Source organism: Lepidochelys kempii, chromosome 5 (assembly GCF_965140285.1).
Source record: "Lepidochelys kempii isolate rLepKem1 chromosome 5, rLepKem1.hap1, whole genome shotgun sequence".
Lineage (NCBI taxonomy): Eukaryota > Metazoa > Chordata > Testudines > Cheloniidae > Lepidochelys > Lepidochelys kempii.
This window is the reverse complement of record NC_136384.1, coordinates 102,341,567-102,359,610: the sequence shown is the minus strand read 5'-3', so window position 1 is coordinate 102,359,610 and position 18,044 is coordinate 102,341,567. Positions and strand designations below refer to the sequence as shown.

Here is an 18,044-nt window from a genome sequence, read left to right as displayed (position 1 = left end):
GTAGGCTTGCCTCAGCTCCTTCAGTTTCACGCGGCACTGCTTCGGGTCCCTGTTATGGCCTCTGTCCTTCATGCCCTGGGAGATTTTCACAAAGGTTTTGGCATTTCGAAAACTGGAACGGAGTTCTGATAGCACGGATTCCTCTCCCCAAACAGCGATCAGATCCCGTACCTCCCGTTCGGTCCATGCTGGAGCTCTTTTGCGATTCTGGGACTCCATCATGGTCACCTGTGCTGATGAGCTCTGCATGGTCACCTGCAGCTTGCCACGCTGGCCAAACAGGAAATGAGATTCAAAAGTTCGCGGTTCTTTTCCTGTCTACCTGGCCAGTGCATCTGAGTTGAGAGTGCTGTCCAGAGCGGTCAGAATGGAGCACTCTGGGATAGCTCCCGGAGGCCAATACCATCGAATTGTGTCCACAGTACCCCAAATTCGAGCTGGGAACGTCGATTTAAGCGCTAATCCACTTGTCAGGGGTGGAGTAAGGAAATCGATTTTAAGAGCCCTTTAAGTCGAAATAAAGGGCTTCACTGTGTGGACGGGTGCAGGTTTAAATCGATTTAACGTTGCTAAATTCGACCTAAAGTCCTAGTGTAGACCAGGGCTTAGTATAGAGGGATTTGTGTGGACCTGCTGGTGTTGGTAATAAAGCTAGCAGCAGAATGCAGACTGTTTAGGCAACACTATGGCATCAGCATTTGTAATTGGAAAATACATTGAAAGAAACCCCCACTGCATACTTTACTCACATAAGGAGTCCCATTGGAGGACTCCACAGGGCTATTTATGTGATTAAAGTTATACATCTACATAAGTGTTTTCATTTAAAAAAACAAAAAACCCAAAACTCAATCCTGCAGTGATACTATTTGCTTAAAGTTAAATATGTGCGTAAGTTTTTTCGGAATCAGGGCCTTCATTTGAAAACTACACCCAGCTATTTATGGACCTAGCAGTATGTAAAAATATTGCACAAAATATATACATATATGTCTGTGTGCACGCATGTACATCTAATCTATCTAAATCTTACTTAATACTTCACCCATTTTCTGTATTCTTTGTGATACAGCATGGCCAGAGGGCAGCAGGAGAGTGTTAGAGCCTTATTCCCTGTAGAGGGAAGAAAGTTTGCTATAGATTTATTAAAGCACCTGAAGCTAATTAGAGCCCCTGAAGCCAAGTCACCTGATTAAACCCCCCCTGCTTCAATCAGACAAGGAAAGGAGATGAAGCAGAGTGGATTGGTGTTGGAACAGAGAGCAGTTTGGAGGAGGTGAAGCACAGTGGATTGGTATTGGAGCAGAGAGCAGTTTGGAGGAGTTGAAGCAGAGTGGATTGGTATTGGAGCAGAGAGCAGTTTGGAGGGAAGCAGAGGAGAGTTTGGAGAAGTGCTGCGGTGGGCTAAGAAGACCAAGACCCTAGGTAAAGGGACACCTGGTTTGTGCAGAGGGAGGGCAGGAAGCCCCACAAGCTGAAGGGCAGTAGAGGGAAGTAGCCCAGGGGAAGGAACCGCTAGTTCAAGCAGTTTATCTATTTAAATGTAAGCACCCAAAATAAAATTTATGATGATTGGCTTTTTAACACCATTTTTCCTCCCAGTTTAAATATTTCTTCAGGATGTCGTGCTTGGTCCTCTGGGACGTAGACATACAAGAATGAAATAACAACTTTGAAAATAATCCACCTTCTAAACTTCTTTTTTTTGTGTGTGTGCCTTTTGTTTTCAAGGTGGTCCTAGATGTTGGCTGTGGATCAGGAATCCTTTCGTTTTTTGCAGTGCAGGCTGGAGCTAGAAAAGTCTATGCAGTTGAAGCCAGCTCAGTGGCAAAATATGCCGAGGTAAGTGTTTTGTTCAACCAGGTGTTAAACTGGTCTGTAGGTAACTAGTGTACCACAAAGGCAACAGATATCTAGGACCACATCTCACAAATGGCAATGCTGCAGATTTCTGTTTATAACATGACTAAGGATGTATGTTGTTAGTGTTCATAATTTAAAAATATCTTTAAAGATATTCTGGTTGATACAATGTAATAAATACTGATAGTAATATAATAAATCATTTTCCTTCCTTTTTAATAAGGTCACAAATGCCCTTAAAATAACAATGATTAAATCTTTTCTCCCTGACAAAATTTTTTTTGCTTTTCCCTTTTGTATTTTTTTAAATTTTTAACAAAAATTCTTTTGGTTGTAGGTGCTCTGACTATTGATTTAATTTCCAATCCCTTAGTGTGATTAGTCAGCTCTTTCTCTGGTCTTAGGAAATAATCACACACTTTACTGAGCTGTAACATGTGTCCTGTTTAAGTCGAGAGAGGGAAATAACTACTAAGTTCACTGATTACTAAATAATATAATTTTGTACATCTTTCTGATCCAGATATCTTATTTTTCTTTTATTGAGTTGTAATACTAATTTAAAGATGATAGATGGACAACACTCACAACTGGCAGTCTTTTAAGCATAGACAAAGCAATTAAGGAGCTGCAGTGGAAGTTTGCCAGTGCTACCCTAACAATGTGGCCCTATCTTGCTCTGCTAGAGTCGAGATGATAGCTCATCCTGCAGAACCAATTCAGTCCTTGAGCTGTCTGCCAATTGTCAATTGTAGTAATGGTTTTCGTGATAAGGAAACCTGTGAACTGGGAATTAAGGCTGTTCGGGTTTTAAAGGAAGAACATCTGCAGTATTAGATACTTTTACTTTTTTTCCAAATATTCATAGCTACAAACCTGTAGGTTTTAACATTTTCCTTTTGGCTCTGATACAGGGCTCCAAAGAGTCTTCCTGTTCATTGTTTTATAAACTTGTATCAGTGAATGAATGTCTCATAGAAATGTTCTGGATTTAAGAAAGGTAAATAATATGATAGATGTAGAATTGAGCTAGGAATCGCATAGCATCACCTTCATATTTCCAGCTTATTTGTGCTGTGGTTAAAAATGCTTGAATAGAGGCTACTCGTTGTTTTTGTTCATTTGCTTATACATAAACAAGATATTGTGTATATATATTTTGTAGCTGGTAAGTATAAAAAAAAGGTTTAGTGTAATCACTCGAAAGGACTGTGGAAAGACCTGCATAGCAGGCCCACCTTTTCTTTTTTTTTCTGGAAAATCTTTTCTGTCTTCAAATTTAGATTATGGAAGAACTCTCGCTGAGTTTTAGCTTTGCTAATTAAAGTGAGGACTGTTTGTCATTTGCCAGAGACATCAAAAGGCATCTGAAACGTTATACACGCCCCCAAAAAATTATGCATGGCCAAGTTCTGACTTCACTGGTGCTGAGAGGACAAGTTCAGTGGAGTTAAAATTGTGGTCCAGTCGCTTGATTTCATGGTAAACTGAAGTATTAACTAGCAGTGGTCAGGATAATGGGATACCAGATCTCTAATAATAAAGAACAAAAGGGAACTCAAATGACCTGGGACATTGGAAATGAGATGTGGAATTTTTTGCCTTTGGTCACAGGTTTGAATTTGGTCCAGATCAGAAGTAAACAAAAGTGATTGTTATCAGTAGGCTGATGGCCTGAGGACCGGTAGATTATACATAAAGAAATGAATAGACACCCCCCCACACACATGGTTTTGATAGAGTTCATGCCACGTCTGTGTTCTATCAAGTGCTATTTACACTTATGGTGCAATATAAACCTTTTATTAGAATAACTGGTGCAGAGAGAGACCAAGAATCCATTAGGTCCAGTAACTGAATTGCCTTCCCACTCTCAGAGCTGGTTTCTCCAGGTGATGGCTAACATACATTGGTGGGGCAGATTGCACGGCTGCAGACTGTGCTTGCACCACTTCTCTTTTTGTGGAGAAACAGAAAACTTCAGTCCCCAGGGCGGTCAGCCCAGCTACTCTCACAAGCACTAGATTAACACTGAAAATAATTTTTAAAAAGGGAATATGTATAACACTATCAACTACCTCTAGGGTTAAATGCTACAACTGCTTAACAATATCTGACAGTTTAGGAGCAGAAATGAAGAACACCGTATTCAGTTGTAACTACAGGGGAGGGAATGTTGGGTGGAAAAAATGCAGGTGCTGAAACTGGGATTTACCCGGGGCATAAGAGGTAGTTAGGGTCTTGAATGAATGAAGGGTCTTATCCGCTTCTTGGTTTTAAATTTCATTCAAATTATGATACCTTCAGGAGCACAGTACCCCCTTCCCTGTGCTGAAATATGGATTCATTATTGTTTTAGAAGGAAGAATGTCATATTGTCAGTCACCAGCACAGACAATATTAGCTGACAGAGCACTGAGTTTCCAAGCACCATCTTTCTAACTACTCTACATGGTTCATATATGGTTCTGTGTTCCTTGGCACTAACCTATCTTATCTGCTTCTTGGTGGTGGTTAAAACGTAAGAGGGCAATTGAAACTTCTTAATTTTTTCCTCAAAATAGCAGTCTACAAAGCACCCCGCTTTCCAGGAAAGAATTAATAAGAGAGTGCTCTAGTGAGTTCTCATGACTCAGACTTCCTTTTACTGTGTAAGATATGCGGCAAGAGGCTGACTAATGCACTATGAACTATTCATGTGGAGCCAGCTGCAAAATGAGGACAGACACATGCATAGATTAAATGTCAGGCCTGCAACTTTTATTAGACTTTAACATGGGGAGGGGCACTGCCCACCCATCATCCATACTCCCCTATACCAGGCATTTAATTGGTTCCAATGCAGGGGTTACTGGGCTCCTTATCATATAACCCATTAACTGGTGCCAGGGCTACTGGGCTCCTTCCCATATAACCCATAACATGGGGTGGCTCTCCTCAGCCTACCCCCCACGACTCAGATCTCAGTCCTAGCACCTCCCCCTGTGAAGGGGACAGTGGGTGAAGCAGGGTGGGGACCTCAGCCCGTGAGGTCACAAGGTCTGACCTTGGCCCATGAAGGCCACAAGGTCTCACCGTATCACCTGAGCCCAAGGCTTATCACCAAAATCCCAGATCTTTTACCTCTGGGAACCATTCGTTTTATTCTCTTAAACACACTGGAAAACAGCCACAGTGGGCACCAGCAACTACCATGGTCGCTCCCTGCCCAGCCATGCCGCCTGGTATCACGCCACCTGTCCAATCCATGCCCGCACATCTAGCTGTACATCAAAACCTCCCTCTGACTGATGTACGCCGTCATTCCCAGAAACTTCTGTCTGATTGTAATGGATGTCCCTATGATGTATCACTGAGCCCCCTTTCTCCAGGAATATCATGGTGACCCCCTTATTTACTTTCTTACTAGCCTTGCCCACATGCACTAGGTCTGCTCCCAGCCATTGCCTGTCAGTGAGCACAGAAGTGGCATGAGCTGATCCCACTGCATGTCTCTTCTTGACATGTACAACTTTGCCCCTGCAGCCCAGCTGAGATCCAGCTGCTGTATTGGCCCAATGCACCGCAGAGTGCCCACAAATCCAGATATTGCATATGCTATGTGTAGCTTCTGAAACAAACAAGTTAGTTATGTTTTGCTGTTCCCTGCCATCTTTTGCTTGGTGCAGATGTAAGTCCTGTAACACCTTGATTTCTAGCACCCTCTTGAGTGCACCTGCTGTGAGCTGAAACCCCTTGTAACTGCTGATGTTGCTATCCCAATCCTGAAAGAATAAATACCAAATTTGGAGGGAGGTCAAGATCACAGCAGTGCAGGGTTTTTCTCAATACTGCACTGAATTGGTACCTTATCAGACCTGCCATCATCGTGTATGAACAGCGGTCCTGGTTGTAGGCCCCAGGTTTTTAGCAAGGCTCTTATTACCTTTAGAGGGCACAAGTGCTCATCTGCACATTCCTTCAACCCCACATAAGCCTCCTTTTCCTTCAGGCTTGTTTATGAATACCAAAAATGCAGGGACACTGCTCCTGCAGTTAGCTGCACATCATCTCTTACATTTAATGGGACCTGTCTGCAGCTGCCATAAGCACCAGTTCACTCACTCTAAAAGCAACAGAGAAGGCAACAACAAATGCTGCTGTAAATAAAATGGCTTTCCTCCCACAGCTGCAGAGCCTATACTAGTGGGTAACCTGTAATCCCTTCCTTACTTTTTAAAAATATACGGCAAGAGGTTGACTAATACACTATGAAATATTATAATTTGGCAAAAATAATTTGTTAAATAAAGCACACTGCGTGGTTCAGTAACCTTAACATTTTTATTGTGCGGTTTTTTACATACTAGTTTTCAAAATCTAGTAACACAGTGAGTCTTCATTAGCAATGTTCTAATATATAACGCCTGGTTATAGCAAGAATGGATTAGTTTCTGTCAGTTTCTTCCTGGTTACAGTCATCATTCCTCTTGTGGTATTTCTTGCTATCTGTTTCCGATGTCCAAAGTATATACTGTAGGATGTGAAATTAACAAGTTAAATTTATTGAGGCATTTCTAGAACAAATATCCATAGACCTGGTAATAGTGGGGGACTTTACCCAGATATCTGTTGCAAAAATAATACAGAAAAAACACAAAATGTCCAATAAGTTTATTGGAATGTGTTGGGGACAACTTCTTGTTTCAGATGGTGGAAGAAATAACTGGGGGGGCAACCATTTTAGACTTGATTCTGACTAACAGGGAGGAATTGGTTGTGAATCTGAAGGTGGAAGGCAACTTGAGTGAAAGTGATCATGAAATGATAGGCTTCCTGATCCTAAGGAAAGGAAGGAGTGAGAGCAGCAGAATAAGGGCAATGGACTTTTTAAAAGCAGACTTTAATAACCTCAGAGAGTTAGTAGATAAAGTCCCTTAGAAAGAAAATCTAAGGGGGAGAAAGGAGTTCAGGCAAGCTTGCAGTTTCTCTGAGACCATATTAAAGGCACAACAGCAAACCATCCTGATACAAAGGAATGATAAGTAGAATAAATAGTAAGAGGCCACTATGTTTTGCCTCGGGAGCTCGTTGATTACCTGAAAATCAAAAAGGAATCTTACAAGTGGAAACATAGACAGATTGCTTAGAATGAGTACAAAAGACTAGCACAAGTGTGTAGGGACAAAATCAGAACAAGGGGGAATGAATACAAGCCAGAATAGGGAGAGAACAGGTTAAAGAATATTTAAATAAGTTAGATGTATTCAAGTCAGTAGGGCCTGATGAAATTCACTCTAAGAAACTAGCTGAAGCAATCTTGGAACTGTTAATGATTATCTTCTAAAACACATCAGCCTAACTTCAGTACCTGGAAAGATACTGGAACAAATTATTTAACAATCAGTTTGTAAGCACCTAGAGGATGATAGAGTGATAAGTCATAGCCAACGTGAATTTGTCAAGAAAAAGTCATGCCGAACTAGCCTAATTTCCTTCTTTGACAAAGTTACTGGCCCAGTGGCTGGGGGGGAAGCAATAGACATGATATATCTTGATTTTTAGTGAAGCTTTTGATGGTGTCCCACATGACATTATTGTAAGCAAACTAAGGAAATGTGATCTAGATGAAATTATTATAAACTGAATGCACAATTGATTGAATAACCATGCGCAAAGAATGGTTATCAATGGTTTGCTGTCAAACTGGGAGATGTATCTAGGGGATCCTACAGGGGTCAGCCTTGGGTCTGGTTCTGTTCAATATTTTGATTAATTACTTGAATAATGGAATGGAGAATGTGTTTATAAAATCTGTGGATCACACCAAGCTGGGAGGGGTTGTAAATGCTTTGAAGGACAAGATTAGAATTTCAAATAACTTTGATAAATTAAAGAATTGGTCTGAAATCAGCAAGATGAAATTCAGTAAAGACATTTGCAAAGTATTAAACTTAGGAAGGAAAGATCAAACACACATTTACAAAATGGGAAATAATTGGCTAGGTGGCAGTACTACTGAAAAGGATCTGTGGGTTATAGTAGATCACAAATTGAGTATGAGCTGACAATGTGATGCAGTTGCAGAAAAGGCTTTTTCGGAGTGCCTTAACAGGAATGTCATATGTAAGATATGGAAGATAATTGTTCCACTCTACTTGGCAGCGATGAGGCCTCAGTTGGGGAACCATGTCTAGTTTTGATGGCCCCATTTTAAGAAAGATGTGGACAAACTGGAGAGAGTCCAGATGAGAACCACAAAAATGATTAGTTCAGATTTTCTAAATCTTTTATGAGGAAAGGTTAAAAAAACTGGTATGTTTTAGTCTTGAGAACAGAAGACTGAGCAAGGGACCTGATAAGTCCTCAAATATGATAAGGCCTGTTATAAAGAGGACAATGATCAATTGTTCTCTATGTCCACTAAAGCTAGTTCAAGAAGTAATGGGCTTAATCTGCAGCAAGGGAGATTTAAATTAGATATTAGGAAAAACTTCCTAACCGTAAGGGTACTTAAGTGCTGGAATAGGCTTCCAAGGGAGGCAACGAAATCCACGTAATTGGAGGTTTTTAAGAACAGATTAGACAAACACCTATCTAGATATACTTGCTCCTGCCTCAGTGTGGGGGAATTGACTTGAGGTCCCTTTAAGCCCTACGTTTCTATGATTGTCCGAGCCCCACTGAAAGAAAGACGAGGCAATATATGAGGATTAATTAGGCCACAACTTTATTCACTCAGTGTGTATGGTAGTACCCAACAATAAATTGTATAATGCAGGTCATGATTAAGGCTGTGAATTTGTCACGGAGGTCACAGATTCCATGACCTCTGTGACTTCTTCAGTGGCCGGTGTGGCTGGCTCAGAGGAAGCTCAGGTAGCCCCGCGCCAGGCGCACCAGCCACTGCTAGGGCAGTCTTAGGCCACCATGCCCCCAAGCCCCTGTGCCCCCGGCCACAGCAGCAGTTTGGCTTCGCAGCTCCCATTGGCCGGGAACCACTCGCAGAGCTGCCTGGCCATGCCTCCACCTAGCAGCTGAACAAGGGGGATGTTGCCGCTTCCAGGGAGCCTCCCAGGTAAGCCCCGTCCAGAGCCTACCTCACCCGGTCCTGTGCCCCAACTCCCTGCCCCCTCCCACACCCAAACTGTGCTGCTGCTGGGGTGAGGAGGCACGGAGCCAGGTAGGAAGCCTGCTGGCCCCGCCAACCCCCCTCCCCAGCACCAGCAGGGGTCCTGGGCCGTGTGCCACTGCCCATGCCCCCCTACCCTCCCCCCAGCAACCGGGATGCCCTCCCCTTGCACCCACAGGGCCTCCAGGCAGCCCATCCCCCAAGTTTTATTCACTGGTAAAAGTCATGGAGAGGTCACGGGCCAAGAATTTTTGTTTACTGCCCGTGAACTGTCCTTGACTTTTATTAAAAATACCCGTGACTAAAATGTAGCCTTAGTCATGATTATTTCCTTAATTGCGTCCATCTTTTTGGAACGGCTGATGGCACCCCTCCATTTGTATGAGGATTAAGGGAGCTGGAAAAAGGGGGAGAGTTTCTCTCTCCACCATACCAGATTTCAGAACCCCATAACATCTTCCCTAGCTTTCCAACCCGTCTTCCTTAGCTTCTTTAAGGGAGGCTATCCACTAAATCCCCTTCCAAATCCATTTGATCAAAGAACCATTATCCCCTCTGTAATGTGTACCTGTACTGGACGCCTGCCACAAGGAAGCATCAGCAATTAGCTTGGCTGCCTCCTCCTCACCTTTATTGGGTTCCCAGATATTTACCAATTCATTCCCTCATATGGGCCAAAAATATATCCACTCTCTGGTCGGATAGGGGTACCCCATCCTTCCTGAATAACGTGGGTGCCGAATATGACATTTCCGGGTGAGCAATTGCCAATCCATCTTGGTGACATACGAATTTAGCCACCTCCCTATTCATGTGCCTCCTGGCCTTATCAACCAGTGGCCGCTTTATGGTTTCCTGCCATACCCTCCTCTGTAACATCTGAGACCAAATAATCATCACCCTCACGCAGAAATCTGGATCTGTCCCACATCACAGTGAAAAATAACCACATCTGGTGTCTGTGTCCGGGCTGCCAAAGAGTGCACAAAGGGCATCAGCTCGTCCCGGGGCATGGCCCTTTTTCCATACCAACTCAGCCTTGCCCTGCTACTGAGGCTCAGCTGCGAATCTCCAGGTGACTTGGCAGTCTGCCTAAGTGCCCAGTAGCTAATACGGCTCACCTGATTGCTGTGAAAGGGGACTTCTCTGGAAGTGCATGGAGTATAAACACCACACTCAGGTCCCTGGAGGGCACTGCCCCCACTCCCTCCCCCCCCACAGCTTGTCCAGTCACTTCTTGTCCTCCCTGTTCTGACCAGGTAAATTTCCCCCTTCCTATCACCTCTGTCACCCAGCTGGGGAGCGGGGTAGGGTTCTTAGAGGGACAACAACCTCTTTTCTTCTGGCCAACTGAAGAAAGACAGAGCACATTCAGTTGCAGTGAGCTCATTCTGTGCTCTGTCCCCTTTAATGTGGGCCATATGACAATAATGCAATAATCTGATTTGCAGACTGCAGTAAAATCATATTCCTTATATTAGCACCATAGAAAGTATTGCAATAGTATTTTACTGAGATACTGTATTGCCTACAGATGTGCAATGGTTACATAGGATATCTAAATAGGGCAATTAAGGGGGAAGTTGTAATGGGTGTTGCACAAGGAGAGATGCTGGTTATAGCTGAATTATCTAGTTGTTTAAGATATTTCCCTTTGTAATATTCTAAGAATATTATTTCACTCTGTACTGTGCAGTACTCCTGTGACCTTTTCAGTGTTTGGTAATTTAATTTTCTGGCATTTACATTTTCTAATGTGGCTACACTAAACTGTGCAGGAAAGATAAAGGGAAAGATTCTGTGATCCATACCACGGGAGTACATCTGGCGTAACTCCAGAGAAGCCAGTAGAGTTACTTTGGATTTAAGATCATGTAAGGGAGAAAATTTGGCCTAAAGATATCAAATGTGACACCTTATTACAATCCAAGCAATATAATTTGTTCTTTTTCATCCCATGCAGTGACAGTGTACCATGCTTAAAACAATGAGATTATAGCTGTCATGCTGTACTGTGCCTTCCTGTTAACACTGCCTGCAAACTGGAAAAATGTATAAAAGAGGGGCTCCATCCTTGGCAGCACTGATTCATCAGTTAGTAGCCTCTTTCCAGCTTCAGTATATAGTAACCCCGTGTGTCCAGCTCTTTAGCTGGTTTTCAGACCAGTGTGCCAGCTTTTCTCCTGTTCCATGACTCCACACCTTGGATATGCAATTGCTGACAGCTGAATCCTGCCCCACACAGTCACGTTGCCTGCAGGAGGGAGAAAAGATTGAAACAGCCTTTGCCCAAGGAAACAAACACTATGGTGCATGGGGAGGTGGGGGAGTATAGTTAATAGTCCTTGGTGGTGTACGAATGAGCCATGAAATGAATGCATAATCTCAGTCTTCCAGCTTTGTTATAGTAAATCCATTAGGCAAAAACAGGGGAAACAAGACTAGGAATGGGTACCTGGCAATAATACTAGATTTGTCTAAACATAAAATGTTATTCTTAGGGTGACCATATTTCCCAAAGGAAATTGCCCGAGAACTCCTCCCTCTCCCCCTGTCCCCGGCCCGAGCTGCTCGCCGAAGCCCAGCCCCCACCTTCCCACACAGGACTAGCATCACTGCTCACCAAAACACTGACTGGCTCCTGTGCGAGGCTGGCAAGAGCAAAAAAAAAGTCAGGACAGCAGGGATAGGGCTTAAAAAGGGACTGTCCTGGCCGAACCCAAACATATGGTCACCCTAGTTATTCTAAGCAGCTCATGTCAGACCACGGGGGGAAAATAGCATTATTGGGCTGAACTTTTTTTTTTTTTATGTAGAGCACTTGAATAAACAGGAAGAAAGGGTTACGATGCATGAGTTTAAAACGATTAAACTGCAGAGGCTAGTGATGCCATCATCAGAAATAAAAAATGAGTCCTCGTGGAATCCAAGTGTGTTTGCCGTGCGGTACCAGTAAAAGAAAGCCCTTCTGGGAGCTGCATGGTGACTAATCTTATGAGAGAATCAAGAAGAAGAGATTTGTGTAGAATTAATTATTCTTAAGGCTGCCATTTAGCTGCTTCCACTACTAACAGTGAGGGTACAGATCTACTAAAAAAAACTGGGTAGTTTTGAGAGGATTGATTTGTGTGTACGTGCCCATGCGTGCTATACAGCTAATGTAATTGAGAAAGGTGTTTCACATGAGTTGGGAGCAGTTGCCACTTCAGCAGAGATGAAGTATAAATGGTGACAGCGGCATAACACTTGCACCTATTTGTAGTGTAGTGTTTACCTAATATTTATTTATACCATATTGTAAACCGAGCAACAAATAGACAAACTGCACCTGTTTGCATTTTCAGTTATTTACATTAATATGTCTTAGCAAACAATTTACCATGAAAATATTGCAGTTATCTCATCTGCTCCACTGAGTGTTAATATCCAGTGCTGTTTTGTCGGGCTTATGTAAAATGGTGACGGAAAACAGATGTCTGAGAGACTTTGCAGCACAGTGTGGCACTGGGTAAAGGCTTGAGAGTATGTCATTTCCTCCCTTAGGAGGGGCAAGTTGTTGGCTTCTCTTGAGGAAGCTGTTGTAGACTGTGGCTCAGAAAAACACAACTGGATGCTGAGGATGTGGTAAACTGTTTCTCCCAGGCCAGATCATTGTCCCTGCTCCAGGTACACAAAAGAACCATGAAGCCACTAAGTGTCCTCCTGAGGATTCCCCCAGTGTACATGGAAATTTGTATGTGTTCTATAGCCAGCCTAGTGGCTCCTACACGCTTCTCTATAGTCAGTGAACACTGTGCAGTGATTGAAAAGGGGATGTGAGCTGGGGCTGAAGTAGTCCCAGGATTAGGGTACTGCAAAGGTGGCATGGAAGCACGTTTGCTTCTCCCCCCGGCCTGATCACTCACTGAACCCAGGTTAGCTAGAGCAGAGTATCTGGCCTTCGCTATGTTACTTCCTGTTCCTTACTTAGATAATTGAGAAGACTGTGGTGAGAAAATTCTGAATATCTAAATGCCTCTGATCCTCTTGAATTTTATCAGTCCGAGTACAAACTTGGACTGCATTGGTAGATGACCATCTGGTAGTTAGATGAAAATCAGGAGCCCATGATAATATTGTTAGATTGATCAATTGCCTTAGGTACTGTAGATCCATTACTTTCATTGTGAGCTCTTTGGGGGAGGGACCATCTTTTTGTTCTATGCTTACACAGCCCCTACCACAATGGGGTCCTGGTCCATGACTGAGGCTGTTAGGTGCTACTGCAATACACATAGTGAATGATAATTATGAGCCATTAACCAGCCTGTGAACCCTGCTGTGAATAGAGAAGACTGCCCTCCAATGACTACATTTTTCTCTCTCAGAATGATGCTCATGGATAGTTTTGAGCCATTGGCCTTTCACCTCCATAGTTCTTTTCCCCTATTGTTTACAAAATAATCACAGCTACCTGCATTCTTGAAAAGAGGATTCCATCAAAAATAGCTGAAATGTGAATGTTAGCATTTAAGATTGGTTCCTTTGCTGATTTAAAAAAAAATAGTAATAAGCGACTAAAATATGAGCAGATATCGAAGGTTTTATCAGGGCCGAATTAGAAATGGTGTGAAAGTGTTAAATGTAAAAGCTGCATTTGAGTTCAATTTTTTATGAACTATTGTTACAAGTAGCACCTAAAATTTCTATAAAAGAAAGATTAGAGTTTTCAGTTTGTTTATTTTGTGCACTTGATAGCAATTTTGTGTAATGAGTTTCAGTGCTTTCCCTGTATAGTCAGCTTTCCTTTTTCGTTTGTTTGTCTTTCGTAGGGCTACCAAGGAGGGAAAAATTTTATATATTAACAGGAAGTGTGATTGGAAAAAATCCCAAATGGCAAAGGGATCTATGATCAGGGGTAGCATTGGAAATGACCATTAATTCAGTTTTCAAAATTGAAAAGATTTCAAGTTGGCATTGTATATATGTTGTGAGTTTTTAAAATTAGTTTGTGCTATAACTAATTTATAGCTGATCCTGCATACTCTTACTCAGTTGAATAATCTTTGTGTGCATAAGAGTACTCACAAAAGTAAGAACTACATGTGTGAGTAATGGTTTGAAGAATTAGATCCTTTGTTTAAAAAAGTTAAACTTAAATTCTGTTCTGAAACTTGTGTGTGCCCATTTTCAGATAAGAAGACATGGTTTTCTCTCTGACAATTGCACTGATGGACACAATTCCTAAGAGGAATCTCAAAAATTTCTGGCTACCAAATCAATAAGTAAAAAGCTGTCTACTCAATATTTATATTTTATATTATAGTTATATTAATTGCTAAGGCTGCTGTCACTTTTCCATTTTGACAAAGCCCTGTGGCAGGCTTAGCAAACAGACTACTTTTTAGAATATATGAAATATTTTATACTGCTTGTCATGTCTTTGTGAGATGCATTGTACTTTGGAGAAATTTGTGTTCTTAAAATCAAATTACAAAGTTCTATAATAAGCAAGAAGAAAACCACTGTTACATAGGGAAAGCTACAGTATTTTCTTTAATATACCAGTATGAGCTGAGAGAAAGGGAATATATTCTTAATTATCAGGTATCAGAGTATAATAGATGTAGTGAGGTTTCTCTGGAGAAAGCCAGGTAGAGGATGAGATGGTATAACTGGTCCTCAATAATTATCGTAGGTCAGAAGTTTATTGTACAACACCTGGTCCTGATCATGCTTCCGTTTAATTCAGTGGAAGTTTGCCATGGCTTCAATGGAAGCAGGTTAGGGCTCCTGAAGAGAAGAGGGATGTACCTGAGAGATTTGTTGTTACCTTTATGTATTTGAGATTAGTCAAGAAACTCTTCACTGATGAAAGAAAGGGCCACCTGTTTGACTAGTACTTGAATGTGTCATGAATGCTGCATAAAAAAGATGAAGGGAAAAAAATTACCAAAACACTAACATACCCTCAGTTGGTGGCAGATTGATGCAACTCCTTTGAAATCATTGGAATTACATCAGAGAGTAATGTAACTGTTGTATTTTGTTTTGTGGAATGTGTGTGTACAGTCTTATCTTTTCATCAATGTCTTCTTGCCCTGCTCTCATATTGTTCTGAAATCTAGGTCACTGGCTGCATACTGTTGCTATTATAACAATACACACACATACCCACTGTTCATTCTCTGAAAAATCAAAGGGAGAGGAGGGGGGAAAGAGATGGAATGTTCTGTTTTCTTTGTAAACTTTTTCTTTATTATGAAACACTGAAACTTCCCAAGTATTTTGTTTCTTTAGTTTAAATACGTTGATGTACACAATAAAAGCGTGTCTATTTCGGTTATGGGCAAGGTTGGTTATTGCAGGAATTTGTGATATGCTTCGTAGGAGACTATCACACTGTCAATGCGCGTATAGATATAGTCTCATTTTGCATCATATTTCTTGCCCAATGTCACCAGTTCCAGTAAAGCTCTAGCCTGTTTGGGTACCTTGTTGTATGCTAATGACAAACTTGCGCTGCTCTCACTCGGCACTTGCCATGTACATGAAATCAAAAATATTTTCAATATGGGTGTGTATATTTAAATAAGCAGTCCCTAGTTAAAAAGGTTTCACAGCCAACCTATTTTAGCAAGAGATCAGTATGAACAACTAGAGATCCATTTTGGGAGTCTGGGGGCAGGGTGCTTGAAACGAGGGACAAGAAATAGGTCCCAGACTCACTTTTCTTAAAAAAATAGGAGCTCCCCTGTCTCTACCTGATCAGTGGATCCACATTAGTTGTTCATAGAAATATCTTTGGATTGCAAAACGTTTCAAGTATGTTTGACTGGTGTATTAGAGATTATAAATTAGAAGTTCTTGTTATAGATCATGTCTCTATGTCTTGGCTACACCAATCTGGACTAAGCTGATTTTGCTTCTCATAGGGTTTGTTGTTGCCAGTAGTCAAGTTAGGCCATATCTGCATTTTTAGTCAATGATAGTTACGTTGTCATAAAGCCACTGCAGTTAGTATATTGCTCATGCACATGCATATTTGGTTCCTTGCACTGGTGCTGCCACTAACCATATTGCTTCCAGTCAGTGTGCCCCTTGCGATCATCCTGGGTACTGTCTTTTGGGAGATATTAGCAATGCATGGTGAGGTAAAAACAAATCGTGCAGGGTGACTGGGAGCAAGGGATCAGGTTCTCCTCATGTGCCATCCATTTCCTGCAATTTTCATACCTTGTTTAAAATCCCAGAAACCTCCACAGCATTTTACTGTCCGCTATTTCTGACCGAAGCACAGAGCTCACACAGCTCTGCGCTGTTGTCATGAGCCTTTCAAGCAGAGGATGCGCAATCCTGCAATATGTGCAGACCCACAAGAAGAACCCCAGTAATAGGGGAGATGACTATTTCTTTGAGGACGGTTTGTTGAAGGACATCGCAAAACTGATTCAAGGTGGTTGTTGGCATTCCCGGAGCAGCTGCAGACAGTGGAGCACTTCTTTTGGGCCTGAGAAATGAGCACTGGCTGGTGGGATCATGTTGTAATGCAGGTTTGGGATGGCAAGCAGAGGCTGCAGAACTTCTGGATGTGAAAGACCACATTTCTGGATCAGTGTGCTGAGCTCGCCGCACCCTCCAGCGCTGGGAGACCAAAATGTGAGTTGCATTGATTGTGGAGAAGCAAATGACAATTGCTGTGTGGAACCTTGCAGTGCCAGATTTGCTACCGGAATGTGGGCAATCACTTTGGAGTTAGAAAATCCACAGTGGGAGCCGTTGTCATGCAAACGTACAGGGCCATTAATTGTCTCTTGCTACGCAGGGCTGTAACTCTCAGCAATGTGCAGGACATAGTGGATGGTTTTGCAGTAATGGGTGACCCACACATCCCTATTTTGCCACTAGCCCACCTTGCCTCAGAGGACATCAACAAAACGGGCTGCTTTCCTATGGTTACGCAAGCATTGGTGGATCACCAGGGATGCTTCACTGACATCTGTGTGGGCTGGTCTGGGAAGATGCGGGATGCTCACATCTTTAAGAATATGGGACTGTTCAGAAAACTGCAGACAGTGACGTTCTTTCCCACCTGGCAGATTACCATTGGCAATGTTGAAATGCCAGTAGAGATCCTTGGGGACTCCTTGATAGCACCGAGGGAAGATTCAGCTACCAGCTCAGCAGGTGCTAGAGGACAGTTGAATGTGTTTTTGGTAAATTGAAGAGCCACTGGTGGTGGTAACTCACAAGATTGGATCTCAGTGAGAAAAATATCCCAATGATTATAGCTGCTTGTTGTGTCCTGAGTGATATTGGTGAGGCAAAGGGGAGGGGGGAGTTACTGCGGGGGTGAAGGGCAGAGGTGGGGAGCTGCTGAGTTTGAACAGCCAGACGCAAAGGCTATTAGAAGAACTCAGTGCAGAGCTATGCTGCTGAGGGAGACCTTGAAAGAGCACTTTAACAGCCAGCCACAGTAATGGGGTTTGGTGAACCATGCTTTACCTGGCCCTAAAGTTTTTTGGGGGGGCTATTAGGAAGGAGTTGTCTAGTGCTTGGTGAATATTTATCAATATAAATGTCTTTTAATGCACCTCTGAATTATGTGGGGCTTGCTGTATATTTTTAATATGTACACTGTGTTTTTCACTGAACTTATGAGTTCTGTGGCCCAGTACAATAACAAGCTGTAAGTGCTTTGAGTAGCTCTAGGCATTCTGGAGTACGTGTTGTGAAGCAAAGAAGATGAATTAATTTCCAAAAAATAGAAATTCCTTGTGTACCAAAACCGTGCAAAACATGTGCATGCAATTCCAAAACAAACACAATAAAGCTTTTAAAAATAAATTAATGGAACAGAACTTAACAAGGGGAAAGAATATTCATGTCCATTCCAGGCCATTTTGGCTACACATAAAGTAACTGTGGCTCTCACAGGTCAGTATAAGGGAAGCTGGGGTTGTCTTTACCATTCCCGTGGTGCAGTTATAGTGGTAGGGATGTGGCCCCTGTTGCCATGTGGAATGTGGGAAGTGTAGGGAAGTGCTGTGATGCAGTTCTCCATTGATTGCAAAGGATGATGAGGCCATGA

At 42.4% G+C, this 18,044-nt stretch overlaps 1 protein-coding gene across 3 annotated transcripts in view; it reads left to right on the top strand.

Moving 5' to 3' along the window:
* LOC140911696 (histone-arginine methyltransferase CARM1) overlaps positions 1–18,044 on the top strand; it is a 144,966-nt gene that overhangs the window by 84,701 nt on the left and 42,221 nt on the right. For all 3 annotated transcript variants that reach the window (XM_073345237.2, XM_073345238.2, XM_073345236.2), the window contains one exon: positions 1,732–1,842. In XM_073345237.2, coding sequence (XP_073201338.2) covers positions 1,732–1,842 — 111 coding nt within the window. The remainder of the gene's footprint in view (positions 1–1,731; positions 1,843–18,044) is intronic.